General features: G+C 39.1%; 2 protein-coding genes across 10 annotated transcripts in view; one reads left to right on the top strand and one right to left on the bottom strand.

The window, feature by feature from the left end:
- LOC112556493 (unconventional myosin-Va-like) overlaps positions 1-8515 on the top strand; it is a 58585-nt gene extending 50070 nt beyond the window's left edge. For all 9 annotated transcript variants that reach the window (XM_025225544.1, XM_025225546.1, XM_025225548.1 and 6 more), the window contains 3 exons: positions 168-325; positions 717-888; positions 4037-8515. In XM_025225544.1, coding sequence (XP_025081329.1) covers positions 168-325; positions 717-888; positions 4037-4285 — 579 coding nt within the window. In that variant the 3' untranslated portion in view covers positions 4286-8515. The remainder of the gene's footprint in view (positions 1-167; positions 326-716; positions 889-4036) is intronic.
- A 1352-nt stretch (positions 8516-9867) lies between these two features.
- Positions 9868-19158, bottom strand: part of LOC112556494 (CUGBP Elav-like family member 3-B) — a 204510-nt gene continuing 195219 nt past the window's right edge. The window contains 1 exon segment of the mRNA XM_025225554.1: positions 9868-17880. The gene's annotated coding sequence lies outside the window, so the exon portion shown is untranslated.

Consider the following 19158-nt stretch of genomic DNA (forward strand, 5'->3'; position numbering starts at 1 on the left):
AATTTCTGTGGGAGGTTAGTGAACAGGACCAGATAGGTGTGTATTGCTAACTAGAGTAGATAAAGCTTGATGTGCACTGCAGGTGCCTGCTTTCTTTTGTGAGAGAAACAAGTATTTCTGCAGCATGCATGTGCAACATGCATTATGATCAACATGCTATGTTTCAGCTGAACAGTTACATGCGCATCTTAACTCAGCATGCAGTAGACCCAGAGTTGGTGAAGCAGATCTTCCGACAGCTGTACTACTTTATGTGTGCTGGAGCCCTTAATAATCTGCTGCTGCGCAAAGATATGTGCAATTGGTCTAAGGGCATGCAAATTAGGTAGGTCAGTTGTGTCATAGTTTGTCCGCTTACTTCACAAATTGAGGTAGTGAGGTAAAATGCGTGGTGTTCTGGACCTAAGAATGTAGCATATGAAAAATCCCTTCACAATCTCCCTCTGCATAGCCAAGAATATCATATTAAAGTTTTTATTTATAATCACAGAATCTAGAACTTAACATAGTACAGCTGTTAAAATAGCTTTCAGATGGATCTCTATAAGCTCACCTCATCTCTGTAACTGTTTTGCCTGTCTTCAGTATTTGCATTAGAGGTTTATTTGATTTTGCTTTCTGGCTTTGTCATTCATAAATATAGTGATACTTTATTTTTATTTTTTATGGATTTTGTGTTTTGAGCTTAAGGTACACTTACTGACTCAAAATTGCAGGTACAACCTTAGTCACATGGAGCAGTGGCTCCGTGACAACAAACTGCAGGAGTCTGGTGCTCAGCTTGCCCTAGATCCCATTGTCCAGGCATCACAGTTACTGCAGGCTCGCAAAACAGACTCTGATGTGGAAAGCATATGTGAGATGTGCTCTAAGCTGACCATAGCACAGGTGAGTGTTTTCTGTTTCTGGTCTGTAGCCCACTCTGTGGAATTCTTGAGGCAACTGTTTCTTAACAAAAATCACAAGAAAAACATCATGCTCAAATGGAATAAACTTAACAGCATCTCTAAAACTTTCCATGGAAAGAGGCTTCATCAGAAAAGTTTGAAAATGTCTCAAAAGACTTCATTCATGAAACGCATCTGAAACTATTATGCTGAAAGACAGACCAGACAGGTAGGAAGAGAGAAAGCAGAGTAGCAATGAGGGAGGGTCCTTGGCACTACTACAGTGCTCTCCCTTCACTTGAAACATCATGCCTGCCACCATTGCTAAATAAAATCTGTCAGAATCTTTCAAGTTAGGAAATAGTCATTAAGAATATAAGTGTTTAAATGTTTTGCTACACACAAACTGTAAATGAATAAGCTTGGAAAAAAATATAATAAACTGGCAATTAGTACCAGAAATACCAGGGTTGGAAAGGGTTGCATAAATGGAATTCTCTTTCTGGAAGATGGATCTCTTTCCCCAGAAAAAATTCTCAGGAAGAATTTGAGATGTTAAGTAAAATGGACTGATTAAGAAGAACTAGGTTAGGAATTGTAAAAGTAAGAAGATAATTCATTGTATCACGAATGAGCCAACAGGAATGTGTTCCTCACAGAAGCAGATTCAATTTTTTAATCGATAAACAATAAGTCCTACAAAATACATATCTTGAGTAAAGACAACCAATAAAGACTTCTTCCGCTTTAAAAATAAACAAACTATTTTGCAAATAAATTGTAGTGGGATGGGTTTCTTAGAAGATGCATCAGAAAGAAAATTTGATATGTGGCTTCTCACAAATTACAATCAATATTGGTGGGGAAGCTAGGTTGTGTGCTGTGTAAGTAGTAGTTTCATGAACTGAGTTTCATTTTTAAAGGTTATTAGTGAGATTACAGTTGATCGAGGATCCTAAATCATATTATTTACAATATTGATATGATGCACTATAGAGCCGATACTTTGATAAAAATTAGGTTTTCAAATATACAAATTTTTTAGTCTATTTCTGTCCCCCATTTTTTTTTTATTAGCTCATGAAGAACAATTTCATATTTTCATACTTTAGTACAAGTCATTAACTAAGAGCATTAAGCAGGCTTAGACTTTGGATAAAAGCAGGGCTTCTGCTAAGGCTAAATTCTTTGGGGTCCCAGGGACGCCTTCTTCAGATTTTTAAGGGGTCCCTGTTCTTTGCCCAAATTTGAATGGGACCACATTGACGAAAATTGAAGGGGTCCTCCGAACTTTTAATGCGTACTATACGCAATTTTTTTCTTAAGCAGAAGCCCTGATAAAAGCATACAGTTCTTGCAGGTGTGTCAGTAGAATAAAGAAATCATTTTGATTCATCTTTTTGATTACCATATATTTTTGATTATCAGTTCTCCTTCATATTATTAAGAAGAAATTTTCCTCGAGTTCCTGCACCAGAGACAAAATCTAATCCTTCACAAAATACATGGGGAGATATCATATTGACTGTAATAAATTTTTTGAAACCTAAAGCCATTTCTGAGCAGCTGCAAGGGTGAGAAAAACTTCAGACAAGAATATAGTTTTCCATAGGTTCCTCTAAGGCTGTGTGATGAGCCTCAGTCAACACAAATCTCATCAGGACTGGTTGCCCAAGTTTCTGAGTGGTTGAATTAAGCAGATACATTCTTCATAAGAAAAATATGCCATGAAACGTCATTGCTGCACTTCAGCTTTGTAAATCCTTAAATGTTGAAACAAAGTACATCTTAAATGTTGCTGATAAAGTTGGAAGTCACTTCCTTGGGCTGTCAGTGAAGCAGAGAGGGATGCGCTATGGATAGAGCTGAGTGATTATGCCACAACCCCAACCGTTGACCCTTTATTTAAAAACTCGAACAAAAATGGGGAAAATTAAGTCCACATATGTTCACTAGTGTGATAGGCTCCTAGACCTTGAAAAAAGAAATAGATTTTCTATTTTGGGCAAGCCTGTTGAAGGTGCTTTTAAAAGTGTTCTCACGGGGCAACTGGAACTCAAAAATGTCAATTGTGTTGTCTTTATTAAATATCTGAGGGCTAGAGGACTGGGAGCCATAAAGATGGTCCCCAGTGAAAAAAGAGATGTTATTTCAGCACATTAGCACACTTCTGAGTCACATTTGGCTTGAGAAACAGGACACTGACAGATTGCTGTCAAAACCAGGAAACTGGGTGAAGCCAGCCTAGAACCAAAGGCTAACTCAACCAGCAGCAGGGCACTGAAGACAGACTGCCAAGAGATAAATAGAATCAGCACAGGCTCAGAGACAAGTAAAATCAACAGAGACTGCCAGAAACAAAAGAGAACAGACTGCCAAGACAAAAGAAGAATGTACACACACTGCCTTCACAGCAGCATATTCAGAACACTGGCAGCATTTTGAGATTCCCAAGTCTGCTCCAGTGGTCCCAAGACAGTCAGACCAGTACAAGCATTTATCACCGGAATTTAAAAACAAAAAAAACAAAAAAAAAAACCAGCGCTTGCAGTAATACATTATTACAATGTTGGGAGACTTAATTTGTGAATAAAAGCATTTTATGACTGGCAGTAGATAGTGTTAAAAGTGTGAACATAGAATTGGCATATAGTGGCATATGCCTCTCAGAAAATCTTCAGTCTCTGGAAACTTTCTGGATCTCATCCATGGGGTTGAAATCATACTTGTGAAGATACTGCCACTGATGTGACACATGCATTCATCACATTTTCTTTGTGTTGTCAGTTAATGGAGAGCATTTTTGTTTTGACTGACACAAAAATATCAATGTGCTACTGTCTACAAATTTTATCAGAAACTTTGGAAAAGTCATGATTGATACACATCATTTTAAATGTATCTTTTTGTATTGTCAGTAGATGCCAGGGATAAAATATGTCCAAAAAATGTAAAAGATGGTGTAGAAAAGTCTGTAAAGTCTTGGGGGTTATTTTTACTTTGTATTTTTCATACACTTGTACAAATCCTGAACAATAATTTGCCTTTGGGTGAGAACACCTTAAAGATAAATGCTTAACCTTTGTTACTGCTGTAGAATTCCCAGTAAGAAATAACTTTTCATGCTATTTTTTTGTAACCTTTTGCAGATCATAAAAATTCTCAATCTGTATACACCGGTGGATGAATTTGAGGAACGTGTGCCTATCTCTTTCATTCGAAAAATTCAATCAAGACTCAAGAGCCGCCCAGATGCAGCAGCAGCGGGCAGCAACACTCTACTGATGGACACTAAATTCACCTACCCAGTCACTTTTCCTTTTAATCCATCGTCAATCCTCCTAGATTCTGTCGAGGTTCCAGAACAGCTGCATCTAGGCTTCCTCAAGAAATTGTAGACCACTCTGGCAAGCTAGTGTACCTTGTAGCTTAGCTTTTTTTTATTGCTTTTTTTTTAAGGAAAGATTTTGCAATCTATATTGATCATTTCTACAAGTTTGCACTGGCTTGACCAACTTTGTCAAAGGTGCGTGCAGGCTTGCTTGAGGTCTCAGTGTGTGCATGTATGTGTGTGCAGTGTTGGAGTGTGTGTAGATACTCTGAACTTTTCAAAAAGTGCATGCAGATTGTTAGAAATTTGAGGTTGTGTGAACAATTTATATTTCAAGAGGGATAGGCATTTCATAGATTTTTCAGAAATATGCACATTTGATAGATTTGCTGTCCTTGTGTATTCTGTAAATTTATCAAAAGGTGTTTGTGCAGATTTCAGTCTATATCCACCAGGTCAACATAGGTGGTTGTAATGGCTGTCATGGGTGTACCAAGATTGTTCACATTTGTTAAATTCATATGCAGATAGCATTGTTAAAGGGTTTTGTGTAGAATGTGCATTTTTTTAGATGTGTTGCAGGCATTGTATACAGTTGATCACACCTCTGCTTTGGGCCCTGACTGGTACCAGATAAGGAATTTCAACAAACCTGGATGCTGTCATCTAACTTTAAGGCAAGGGTCCTTAGTGCACAAAAATATTCATAAAAACCCATTCGTGAAAAATAGTTTAGGAAGGTGCATTCTTGGGCATTTTTATAATAATCATGTTATACTTCATCTGTCTCTTCAGAATTTGTGATGACTTACACAGTAGTTTTGGAAACTATTTTGAAACTTAAGAATTGTATGATTGCACAAGTTAACTTGAGTTGTTTTCATCAGAGTGCAGAAATGTTTGGCTTGTATGCCTTTTTCCCCATTCCATCATTGCATTCTTTTTTTCAAGACAGTGTTTATATACTGATGTTTCTATGTTGCATTCTGTGATATGATACAGATTTGTTTCTGCTTTTCCATCTCATCAGTTGAAAGATAATTTTTAAAAGTATGTTAATCTGGTCACTTTTTGAGATCACTCTCACCTTGTCCATTCATTGGAGAAGCATGATACGCTTGTTTTAAAAGAGGCTGAATATCACAAGATCAGATTCGTTAAATATGAAACATGCATTGTTATTGTACTATCAATTTAACCACAGTTGAACTTCGTAGTATGCAATTAAAGATGTACTATATTGTAAAATGTACATAGTACTTAAAAGAGCGACTTACATGTGTATGGACTGTTTTATATATATATAAGTTGGTTTCAGTAAAACTTGTTTAAATGATACGCGAAATGCTCTACATTGTATATGCTGTTTCATTGTCATGGCACCTATGGTTCATTTTTGAGTTTCGCTTAATGGTATATGTGTACCCCACATACATCGACAAATATGTCATAACTTGTAGTATTTTTTAATATAAATTAACAGGATAGAAATGTTAAAAAAAAAAAAAATCAAAGGTCAACACTTCATCTCTTTCAAAGCAGATGACATTTCTCATTCATTCTCCATCTTGTAATTTGCTTTTTCTGCTTGTGTCACTTTATTTATGGCTTCAAAAATTGCCATTCCAAGTGTTGTCGCAGACAAAAGCTTCGATTTTGCCATTTGCTGTTGCACTCACACTTTACCTGACATGAGAACATTCTAATATTTATGGAATTTACTAACCACAATGGATAATTTGGCAGATAATGCTATAAGAAATTTTATGCATGGCCACTTAACAAGTTTTCTTATCACAGAAGTAGGATATAAAAATATGTGAAATATTTTAGCAAAAGTTCATTTTTATTTTTATAGTGTTAAGAGCAAAACAGTAGTTTAAGCTTTGACTAAAGTGGTTTGTAAGAATCTTAATTCTTTGTTATTCAATGTTTTAAGCCTTTGAAATCCCACCAACCAATATGCAAAAATCAAATTTTATTTCCTTGCTAAGATCATAAATGTACCAGTGTAGGTTCATATATATATCATTGTATATTAAAATATTTGAATTTACAGTTCGTGAAATGAAAGGGTTTTTTTTAATCATTCTTTTTTCCCCTAAGGGTAATGAGCTCACCATTAGGGAAAGTAAAAAAAAAAATATTCTTTTAATAGACCACAGAGAAACCACAATGAATGATTGAATCTTTCCTACTTAAGTATGCAACACTGAAAGTGCAGTATGGCGATGAGTGGAAGAGTGACAGCAGGATCATGTTTGTTTAGGCCATTCTGAACTTGCAACTACAAACATTGACACAAATTCATGAAAATGTCCATCATAAGTATTATTTTGATAGTGTTTTCATGAAACATCTTTGAATTTATGAAACCTACAGGCTTTTTTTTTATAGAAAGAAAAAGGTCAAACCATTACCAGCACAAATTAAATGTTTTCATTTTGAATTGATGTACTTTTGTGACCACATCCATGTGAGAGAATTTATTAATTTGAGTGGTGCAGTGTTAAAGATAATTCAGATTATTGTGCAGCAAGTTGTCATGAAAATCCTAAAATCTCTTTTAAACCAGTTTTATGCTTTCAGTGTACACAGTCAGTATCATCTAAGGTTCATCCTTGTATGCAAAGGAGTAAGGAAAAATGAAGAGTAGATAGGTTTAGTGCTTCATAAATGATGTACTATTTTGACTGAAGATTTCCAAGAAATTATTGTATTAAAAACATTTCACATACCAGTTCAAATTGGATATGAGCCATTATTAGATGACAATTTGTAGTTTGTTAATGTCTCTTGTATGCATCTTTTTAGTGTGGCCTTAATCAGTAGATACTAATAGCAAGAAGGCTACGATAGTTTCTAGGGTAAAGAATTCAGATACACTCCCAGACAGCTTGAGTGATTTGAGATGAGAATATTGGAAGTATGTAGAGCTTTACAAATCATCACATTGTTTGTAATCTTACGTAGACTTGGATTTGGGCAATGCATTTTTTCCAATGACATTATTTTGGGGGGGTTTTCGGATAAAGTTCCTGAGCATTAATTTGTTGTCTTTTCTCCACCCCACTGTGTAATAGTACATACGATTTCTCACCTAAGGCTGCTGACATTTTGTAAGTTAATGTCTGCCACCTCTTCATGGTGAATAGAGGTACTAAATATGTATATTGCCTTTCATGGTTGTGATGCTTCAACAAGCAAATTCATAAAAACCAAACAAAATATTTTACGTGAAGTTTTCGTTTCCTTTTCCATTCAGAGTCTATTGTTATTTACATTTCAGATGGTATCAAGTATATCCCATAGTTTTTATAGAATTTTTTATGTTTTTCCATCACCAGCAGCATAATTAGTTTTGAAGGCTTAAGTGCCAATGGTTAATATAATTTTTTTGTCCTTTCATTTTTCCACATTTTTTAAACAAAAATATGAGCCATTGCATTTTATCCTGAGAATGACAGGATGATGATGATGTGGTACTGATCATTGGGTATATGTTGGTCATTTGGCAGGTTATGGGAAATGCACATTGAGGCAGAAATTCAAAGGCCAGGAATAATTGTTGAGCTGAAAGCAGACATGTTTTATTTGCACCATATGATGACTGTTTTGACAATTTGGTAGTAGAAGCATGCAGAACACAATTTATATTTCCAGGTGTTCTTGGACAAAATCATACTGGAAGAGCATATTCAGCCATTTATCCGCAGAAATTGTGCAGAGATGTGTGAGTAAATTAATTGGTAATCATACAGAGAAAGTCATCTCAGGAAAGCTGTTTTGATGTACATTTCTCTTTTTCTCTTTACATGAACTCTGTTCAGAGAGAAATATCTGTTGCTCTCCATGTCTGTTGTTTTGTCCATAGTGAGAAATTTCTATGCATGTGTAGATTATATCGGAGACCAACTGCCAGTTCTCTCTCAGATTTTATCAGAGTGATAAGTAGACAATGACATAGTAAATTTTATTGTATAGCAATGTTTATTCTGTCATGTCCTTCAGAACTTTCAAATTATAGACGACTATTTACAAGTATGTGTGATCGTGTGATGGACACTTAAAAGTACAGCGAACTTGATATTAAGGTCCAGGGTTTCTGCATCTACACATGATGGTTTCCATGATTTTTTGACTGAAAATGACAGAGTAGTGCATTAGTTTGTCCTTCTTGTTGAACATTTGTGAACTGGCTTTCACAGTGACAGTACAAAGCAAGTACATCTTTAATATTTATTGTGTGCTGACTTAATTGCAGACTAAAGAGGCAATAAATCATGTTGGAATGGTTTATTGAGACTTTGTTGGCTATACTGGCACTTGAGAACTTTAACTGCCAAAACAGTTGTCAGTGATCTGCATATGCCTGTAAAAAGAATGAGGTGATCTGGAGTGTGAAGTACAAACAAGTACAAGCAATGAAAAAATCTCTTTTCAAGAGGAATTCATGACGTAATAATTAATGCTGTAATAAGGCACATTTTTGGTGGTCTAAGGATCTTTATTTCTCTAAATAAATATTGTAATGTGTAGGATTTTTTTTATTTTTTTAAGTGACATTTCTAACGCGGAGTGATTCAGTGTACAAGAGAGATTCTCCGCTGAGCGTACTTGGTTGAAAATGCTTTTAGCAATACCGGTTAGGGACGTTGGATGTACAGCAGCCAGGGGCGGAGATGAGGCCATGCTATGTTGTCACAATGTGTGAGAGCGAACCTAATCTGTTTAGCACGCTGGGTAGGACGTGCTCTCTGCACTCGGTTATTCGGCGCATGGTTTGACCCCAGGCGGAAGTGACGTCACACTATGACTAAGCGTCAGAGGATCCAAACTATCGACCTGTTCGAAAGTAAGCGCAAATTATCACAACGAAGGGTTGAAGATATTATGTTCCACGCGATGGGAGTTCTCCCAGAATTTGTTGTGCACTGACAACACCTGTGTCGCAGACGGTGTGAAAGTGGTGAAGGAATTGTCAAGATTTGATTTAGAGGACGAGAAAGAGAGAGGATTAGAGGGTGGCTGGAGACGTGTCCAAGACAGACCCTTGATGTGCGTTTCTGGCAACTTTTTTCCCCTAAAGTGATTGCAGATAAAGGGAATGTACTACATTTTCACAATCTGCACTGCTTACCTCCCATTATCTGAAGTAACTCGGGTGACTTAGTATAATTTGTGTAGTTTGCGAACGCTGCGAGAGGAGTGCTACACTAACAAAGCGTTTTCGCGTTTGTTTTGTGACTGGTTGTGTGCATGGTTACGTTTTATTTATTTTTGAAATACGCATGTAGGGGGAGAGGAGGCTCTCCTAGTGACCGTTTTTAGCAGGTCTAAGTTACTTTGGCTCGAGTAAATTAAAATGTCAATACATAAACGGTGTAAGTGTGTGTTGAACAGCTTGTTACTAGTGTCCAGAGTCAGGGAACTCTTCGTATGCGCACTGAATCTGAATCACTTAAAATGGTAGTTGTGCTTAAGAAAATTTAGTTGAATAAGCCTTGTCAACAGGTTTTAGCAAAAGAGAAATCTGCGCTCACAGATTACAGCGACAACCATCTCACACAGAGTACAGAGAGGGACATAGGAGGGGAGAGACAGATTAAGCGCGCACACAACCACGCGAAAAGCAGTCAACCAATGCACTTTCCATTTTTTTAGCTGTTTATTTCAGAAGTAGATAATAGCAATCATAATTTAAAATCTGCAAGTAGTGAAATGATTTTTTTTCTCAACAAAAAAAAGCCGTTTTCATCGTCCATCCACTCGCTCTCTTCTAGATATGTCCAGACTAAAACGATACATTATATACATTCTGGACTCTAAAGCAAAGAAACTATAGAATATTGATGATATTAATAATCTGAGGTAAAATATCTCAAATAAAACTCTTCCCTGGAAGCTGTGAAGAAAATGGGACAGGACGCGCGGAAAAAAATTGCCCAAGACGTTAACGTGCCCACAACGCTTGTATCTGGCCCTCGCAACATCAGCGTTACGGCTTCCCGCGCTCATCGCACAAACTAGTGACTTATTGCACCTCTCTCTCGTCGTCAAGCCAATCGTCTGCAATGACCGCATCTTCCTTGTACTAGACAGCAGACGCACGCTTACTGCTGCAGACTGCGGCAATCGCAGGTGTGACCAAAAAAAGTTTGTAGTTCTGCTTTTCCTTCTACTCCGGTAATTGGGGCGTTTGTCGCGACAAACAGGTACACCGAGTGTTACCCATGGTTAATAAAATCTGCGAGTAATTTAGTACTGGTCTCTTCTTTCAAATAATACCCATAAACTTACGTGGGTGGTTGGTAGATGGTTGGTTTGCTGACTGGTTTAAAAGGACAGTGTATCTACCTCACGATAATTTCACCGAAGATTTCGACATACCCTGACGCAATGTCTTCACAAATCCACGGTTGCTATCCACTATACTTCGGAATCCACCCAACATCATGAAAATCTGCGTGCATCGCGTTTCATCATGAAGTGTACACAGCAGCAAAACTGTTCACACCTGGTTAAAAAGATTACGGATTTTAATAACAAGTACGGCCTAAAATTTACTAAGGATGCAGTCCGAACACCATTTTTCGCAATCACTAAAGGTTAAGGGCAAATTTGTGATCATAAACCGTTGTTTCGCTGCAGATGGACCAGCCATCTACATAGAAATCGAAGGGTATATACGAAAAGTTACTCGCCTGTCACTCCGGTATGGTGCGCGCTATCGAGCTGATGCTGCGAGAGACACATACAATCTTCTACGAGTTAAGATGTACTTTGACTGCAACACTGAAATGACAACGAGGCCACGACACTGGTATATTTATTGAATTACTGCGTCGGTTAATACTCTCCTACCAGCGCCTGACCTGCACCATGAGGTCGTCGGTAACCGGTGAAGGAAAAACACTTAAAAACTTTACAACATGTATTCACGGTGACTAAAACTAAACCTAAAAATAGCGTCCACGTTTCCGTTTATTTTTCAAAAAATATGATCGAAACGAGTTTGACTAGGTGAATACTTTTCATGTGTCTGTTAAAAAAAAATTACAACACTAATGATTTTATTGAGAAGAAAAACATTAAAAAAAGAAAAATCAAAATGCACGGTCCCCAGAAATTCACACACAAAAATGGAAAAAGTTGAAAAAGTGAGATATAAAAAATGTCGACGTCCAAACGCGGGGGACAACGCCATCACAACAGCCCATCGAACATGAATGTAGGTTGGCGGCAATGTGCTGTGTCGTCAAATAGAACCTTGCTTGAAAAAATATCGTCTTAGAAAAATAGATTTCCCTTCTCACAAAATGGAACAATAACGCTTTGATCTCATGTTTGTATCATAAAACTATTTCCGTAAGTAGGCAGCATCTTTCCGCACGCCGGAGACACGGAGGTCTATGTACAAAACGACGCGATGACATGCACGGCGCGCGCGCAGTCCCATTCACGCACAGCTTCCAGGGGAGGCCCTGTACGGGGAGGCTGGACCCCACCAAGGCAACATCGTGTGTAGCATCGAGATCCCAACCATCCACTCGATGGCGCACAACGCTTCACCAAGCAAAGCTGATGGCAATAGAATCTCACCTTTGAACCCACCATGCACTAAACTTTCTCAAGTGTCATTTCCAGTGTTTCTGGTCAGAGATGACCATGACGGCTTACGAGTTCACGTATGGTATTTAAAATATTTTCGCCTTCTTTGACAAACTGATCACTGCACAAAAATATCGTTTACATTTGTTCTCCGGACATCATCATCATCATCGTTATCAAAGAAATAATAAATGGAGACACTTGACAGCGACAGTGCATGGGGAAGTTAAGGCTCTTGGATTCGTAACCCATCATGACTTCCGGCCACATTTTGCTTTCGTGCGTCTTTTCGCAGCAGCCTTGATCAGCAAAGTGGCTTCGTTATTACCCGACTGTGATCTTATTAACAGGCGCTTCAGTATTGCCTTGATTGAGAATAGCTTCCCCTTCACAGCCTCTCCTTTCAGTAAGAAATATACATCCAGATCGTGTAATATGCAACGGTGGCAAATTGAGCATTCATATATGATTTTTTTTCTTTTACGTTTTGTTCGCTAACTATTAGAGATTAAATATGTGATCAATACATAATGGTGCTAAAAGTCTCTAAGCTAGATCATGTACACAAAGAAATCTACGAAGCATGAAAAATCACTACGAAAATGAATATAAAAACAAAAAGTCCAAGAAATATCTACTACAAGTGTTTATGTGCAAGACACTCATGAGTTTCAAAAGCATTGTGACATTTCAAATTAAAACAAAAAATTGCCACAATGTGGTTACCCGGTCGAGGTTAGAATCCAAGGCTTGTTACTGATATTCCCGTTACTGAACAATTTTCTTGGTTTTGTGTATGTTTCCAGATGCACCTGTTCCCAAATTACTTGATCACTCAGGTCGCTGTTACACCCCGATTACATCACGCATGATAAAGAATCTTGGGGAGGACAAACTTAAGGCATGACTAAAATCGCCAACATGATGTAAGGGTGAAGGAGGTGCTCAACTGAACCTAACCAACAAATTAAAAAAAAAAGGTGGTACCTCACAAATCAGTACAGTCGACTTAAGTGCCAATTTTTTTGTCGCCGTTCAAGACCACGTGATTCTAGTGCTCTGCCAGTAGCAGCATTAACGCAAGGTAATGAGATGGTCTTTACACTAGGACCCAAGCCCGCCTCCCTTAACCTCTGTGGGTGAGCTCGCACACTCACACACACATACATGCATACATACAGGTACTACGATGCGTGGTGAAGTGAATAACTTAAAAATTGTGGAGGCAAAAATCGTCTCCTTTAAATAAAATACGATGGTAAGTTAATACACCAAAAGATAAAAAAAAGTTCCAAGTGTCATTTTAAAAAATTATATCTGAACACGTTGTGATGAACAGACGTTGGATAGAATGAGGTGGGGTGGGTGGTGGGGTATGCTAAAAACTGTGAGAAGGGTGGAACTGCTTGCTTCCCCACCCTTGATCTGCGCGGCGGCCACCCTGAGCCTAGAGAGCCATGCCGAGGGGGTTTGTATTGGTAGAAAGGAGAGGAAGAGAGGACGTGCTCCGGGAAATCACTGCACCCTTTCTCGTTTCTCCCTGGTGAGTGAATATTACTGCGCGTGGCCAACACGCGTGGAGAAATAGGGGTGGAAATTTCTATCTGCTGTCTACAGTCCGATGTTACTCGGGGGACGAGAAGGTGCTCCAAGCAAACACCCAACGACTGAAACCTAGGCGTGCGTACGTCAAAGGTAAATGCTAAAAGGCAGTCTGTTTCTTATTTTTTTATTTTTTTATTTTATTTTTTTTTTTTTTACAGAAACGTGAGATTCTAGATTTGTCAAACTGCGTGACCTGTCACGGCCTAATATTACTGGGCAACACTGTCGATTTAAAAAAAAAAGAGAGAGAGAGAGAGGGAGGAAGACGAAGGAAATCAGAGAATTTTTCCTTTGTCACTAATGAACGTGAATAACGAATGGGCAAAAAGTAGCCAGCTCCTGGTGTTGTGCAGATCGTTACGTGCGGGGATCTTTCAGTTCCACCTCCCACCACCACCCAGTTCGGCAGAAGAAAAAAAGCTGTGGAAAAGCCTAAGCAAGCTTAGTTTTCTCTTAACCTTTCTTGATTCTACCTCCACCCCACCTCCACATCCAGAAGTCACCAAGAAGTGAAAAAAGTGGGGAAAGGGAGATGATTCAAAAACAACAGAAGCACAGCGATAACGCTGGACGACTTGCTATTGCACTTTGCCTTCCATATAATTAAATTATCAGTCGGGAGGGGAAGAGAAATGACTAGACAAAGGCAACATCAACACAATGCAAAATACCTTCTGGAACCGATTGTCCAAGGACTTAAAAAAAAAAAAACAGTGCTATTTTCATAGTCTAAGCCAAAATTCTTTATCATTCTGGTCACCACTCCGTGTCTTCACGTTCGTTCGTCTACTCTGTTATTCTCGTGTCCAAAACACAGGGACACCTGAGTGATACGTGACACCCCATTACAGATACCGGTAATAAGTTAACATGGCTTCAATATATGCTGTACAAAAGGTTTCTCATATATATTTTGCTTATAAGTATATAATATATACACACGTGATAACGTGCCGCAACATTCAGGCGAGTCGCGAAGGTCTGCCTCTAAAACGCGATCGGGCTCTATTATCCGACCTGCAGCCAAAAAAAAAAAAAAAAAGATGACGTCACAAATGCCCTGTATGCGCAAGCGCCGTGGACATGTCAGCAAGCAGCCATTGGCTACTGCCGCCTTCTTCGTGACGCGCTTCCGGGAAAGACGGCATTGGCTGCCTAGAGTCCGCAGATCGCCAAACGATCGTGTGACGTCACTGGGCAGGCGGGGCTATCCTCGTCGGCGGCATGTGGTGTGTGTTGACGACCCTGTTACTCACCTCCGCTGATTGGGAGGATGGGGGTGGCCACCCAAGCTCGAGGTGAGGAAGAAAAAAACGGGTCACAATTTGCTCACGCTATGAAGTAGAACTGTCTTCAACCAACATGATAATCGGTTTTCGTACAAACAAGACATGAGCAATTAAATATACAACATAAAAAAAAACTGGATTCAAAATAGTCCATTGTTTTGAAATTTTAAGATATGTGTAAATGAACTTATGACATTTAAAAACTTGTAAACAAACATGTGTGCGCAGTGTACATAATGAAAGTGCGAAATTCGTGACCAATAAGCGTGGTAGTAGATAATCACTGTTCTTTGTGATCAAAATACTCTTACATAGATTGTGCCCTTTGATCCATCACTGAAGGACAAAGAAAAAAAAGCTTTTCTTTTTTCTTTTTTTTTGTAACACTGCAACATTTTCAATGGCTGATCAGTTTATGTTAATTATGATTTGATATAATGTGTAAGCGAGTAGCTCTATATTTCCAGGTTTAAAAAAATTCCCAGCATTTCCTTCCTTACTCATTCGAGGATATGTGGGAGTAGGAAAGGAAGACGTTGCAACACACTTTTCCCCTTTGAAAAAAAATGAATACCTTATTCTCAACTGCATTTCTAAACAAGCGATAAAGTTTTTTTTCGAGATTCTAGAACTTTCTGATTATAACATCTGGACCTACGGAACCAGCACAGAGGTCCGCGTCCCAACATACGGAGGAGGTTTGCTCTGTGGTCAAAGAGTCCACTAACAAAACAGCGAACAACCATGCCCCACCCCGCCCCGATCACCACAAGTAGGTCAAACAAGAACACTACAACGCAACGAACGACTGTCAACTGTCGCTTGTAACAATATCTAAAGGAACTTTTAAGCTGTATAGAATCAATATAGTGATAAATTACACATCGCAACGTAAAAACAAAAAAGAACATCCATCACTAGAGTCGCTTCTCTTTAACATGAGGTCGCATGGGGAGCTAACACGTCGCGTGTGCAGATTCTGGCCAATCACAAAGGCTGAAATGAGCTTACTGCGGAGCTGCTCTTCACGCCTAGCCAATCAACATGGCCGGTGCGTGCCGGTCAGCCAGTCAGCGTCTTCCTACCAACACTTTTAACAATACAAACCATCACAACACATGTTCAGGCAAAAAAAAAAAAAAAAAAAAGTTTTGTTTGTGTTTCTGCCAGTACAACCATTGAACGCAAAAATTAAAGAGCCCGAGTTCAGGTCAAAGTGAAAATAGGTAAAGACTTAAGCAAGTGACAACACAGCTTAACTTTTTTTTTGTAACAAGACCATGTGTCTAAATCTGTGGGGGATCATACAACAAAGATACCGCCAAAAAGTGACCAGGCCTTATAACGCACATATACACTGTGCACTGAAAAACAAGGAAAGGTATGCCGTCAGGAACGAATCATTTTCATATTTCCGTCAGATGGACAGAAGCAAAACGGTCTACATGTTCCAAACATAAATATTTTTTATGGACATATTAAGCGTGATGTATACATTGTGTATCCGTTATATACAGATAAAATGTTTATGTACAGTTCCCGCGAAAATGACTGGGCCGGCCATTAACGGGGGTAGGGGGTTGATAATAAATTTCAAAAAAAGTGTTAAAATAAACACAAAAGGGAAAATTGTTTAAATATATTTAAACTCGCAAATGCCTTAGAATAAAATAGAATAAAATGCACAGTTGAATTATTCCCCTACATTCATTTGTAAAGTGTGTTAAAATTGCTTCAAAGAGTTCAAGGTGGGCTAACATGTTTGCTTTTAATGATCATGTCATAGGAATACCATTTACGACCATGAAATTATTTTTCAAGGCGGGCGTTAATTAGCACTACTTCATCCTAAATATCTTCACCGTATCTTTCCATCGCAGGTGTTGCCAATTTTTATAGTACAAGTACATGTATGTGTATAGTAAAGTGTGAGTACGGGTTGTGAAGGTGTACAGAGAGTATATTTATGTTTAGCCTGACGACTTTGCTGGGTTTAATGTCTTGACTGCATACACGGGTAAAAATCCCTACTACCTACCAGTTCCAATTTCAAAGGGTAGTTTTCATCTAGTTTATCTTCTAAGAGTCTAGTACTTAATGGTTTCAACCCTGACAGGGCCACACAAATTATCTCCATTTCTATTCAACTTTGACCTAATCCAGAAGTTTGGGGTCGTTCAATTACTGGCGGAAAATCGTAGCGTTCTCTTTTCTTGTGGGACACACCCCCTTTTTCCCTAAATAAAATAGTCGCAAATACCAAAGACAACACCAACTATTTATAGAATACTCAGCACCTGTTATGGCCGTAGAATAATTTAGCTTACGTATGTGGAATTTCCATATTCAACTTGGAATGTACAATGTCAACAAGTTACTTAGATTAGGAATCACGATATTTTAATATTTCCTTTTTGTAGTGTAACTGGCAAACTCCATGTTCCAAATTAATGATGAATTTTATGAGGAAAAAAACGTTTTCCAAAACTCCATTTTCACTAAATATAGTTTGCGATGGAAACCAAACTGATACATAAACAAAAACCCACATGTAGATCTTTCTTCCAGACAAAACAAGAAAATATTACAGCATCCACACAAACTAAAGAACTGAAGGGCTTAAAGCAATGTTTAAATAAAACCATGCAATAAAATCTACATTGTGTCTACACAACTAAAATTCTGAGCAATGTTAAACATATTTTGAATATTTTGAAAAACCGTACAATTTAAAAAAATGGTGACATGTTATTTTTATCAACAAGTTGTGACCAGAGTTTGGTTCGGCGGGTATATATCATGCAAAATATATTTCCGTCTTAAAAATAGTTGAGGAGACAGAGAGCCTCCTCAAAGCTTCAATAATCAAGGGCATCTGTTATTTAATTGACCGTTACCAAAAAAGTAACCTTTGTTACACTAAAAAAGGTATATAGAATGACTATGAGAAGAAGTCTGTACAAATATGAGCTTCCATTCTCTGGGCACCTCGTACACTTGCTTTCTGACCAGATCTCATTAGATGGCTCGCGTGATGCTCCAAATGTCAGGCGTCGACAAACTGCGATTGGTCGTATTGTAGGTCTTCAGGGGGTCGGCGTTGCCGAATCCATTTTGGCAGATTGTGGATTTGTTGTCCTCGTGAAAAGCTTTCTTCCTGTAAGAATAAAGCCGTCACAGTGAAGGAGGTCATTTTTCCTCTCCATTATTTTGTCACGTGGTCTTGGGATTGAGGATTAGGAATTTGTCCTGAGAGACTATTACTAACAGCGGAAATTCCGTTATCAAATAATAAGTCTACAGACACGTCTGACCTGTGTGCAGAGTGATCATTGTCAATAAACTGTGCTACTGTAATAATAGATATTAAATACCACATGGTTTACTAATAATTTTTGAACCAACTGACTCAAATTACTTCCATGACAGCTGACTTGACAAACTCTTTGTCATGGGATCTGATTTGTAGCAAAATGTTTAGCAAGAGAACTCTGCCAGTCACATACGCACTTCTCCTGCTTTTGGCAGCTTATTCTAAGACTGGTTGGGAGGGAAGAGGGAGGGGATGTTGGAGGTGAGGGGAAGAGGGAGACAGGGTCAAGGGCGAGCACTACAAACCGTGTTAATTCGAATGAACTCCACTGCACAAGGTGTGCCAATACACGCACTGCACCAGCTTCATTCTGCGCACACTGGCAATCCTGGGTCTGCAAGATCGCATCCTCATCGTGACCGGGGCTACTCGCGGTGAATCGTCGCGACTTCCTGCTTGGCGATCACGGGGCGCGACTGTTGACGCGTCGTTGCCGACTGCCGAGTGTCGCGCCCACTGATACAACGCGACACAACCCCTTCGCAAAGATGGCGACGAATTATTATTATAATCATCGTAACAGAATCATTTTAGCTCCAGGTACTACTGGAAACGACGCGTCAAATTGCGACTACGAACGAGTCCTACCACGTCCAGACCATCCTACGCACCGCTCGCAAACTTTCTGCTAATAGGGCCATCCAGACCTACAGCTTCCCGCACACAAACCTCCCTCACTCCTCACTCCCATCCCACCAAAAAAGCAGAGGAAAAAAGTGCGGGTGAAGACCCAAATCACGAAGGGATCCGGGGTGGGCTTTTATCTTAATTACTGCGGTGCTTTACCGCGCCATGCAAACCCGTTTATGCAGCATGGCTACCCGATCCTTCCCTCCTCCCGTCCAAACCCACAGCGTTCGCCAGCTCGCCTCCCTCTACCGCCGGCATGGCTTGACGTCCGTTGCCATGAACGGAATAATCCTGGGGGCTTTAACGCTTCCTGTAACGCAGGTCTGGTTGCTATGACAGCCAAGCATGTCAATGCCATTACCCGGCGTCGCCAAATCCCTCGTCCAGTTCACGCCAGGCGGTACACGTGACGCGCACACCCCTGGCAGCCTT

This window comes from Pomacea canaliculata, linkage group LG2, assembly GCF_003073045.1.
Source record: "Pomacea canaliculata isolate SZHN2017 linkage group LG2, ASM307304v1, whole genome shotgun sequence".
In the NCBI taxonomy this organism is placed as follows: Eukaryota; Metazoa; Mollusca; class Gastropoda; order Architaenioglossa; family Ampullariidae; genus Pomacea; species Pomacea canaliculata.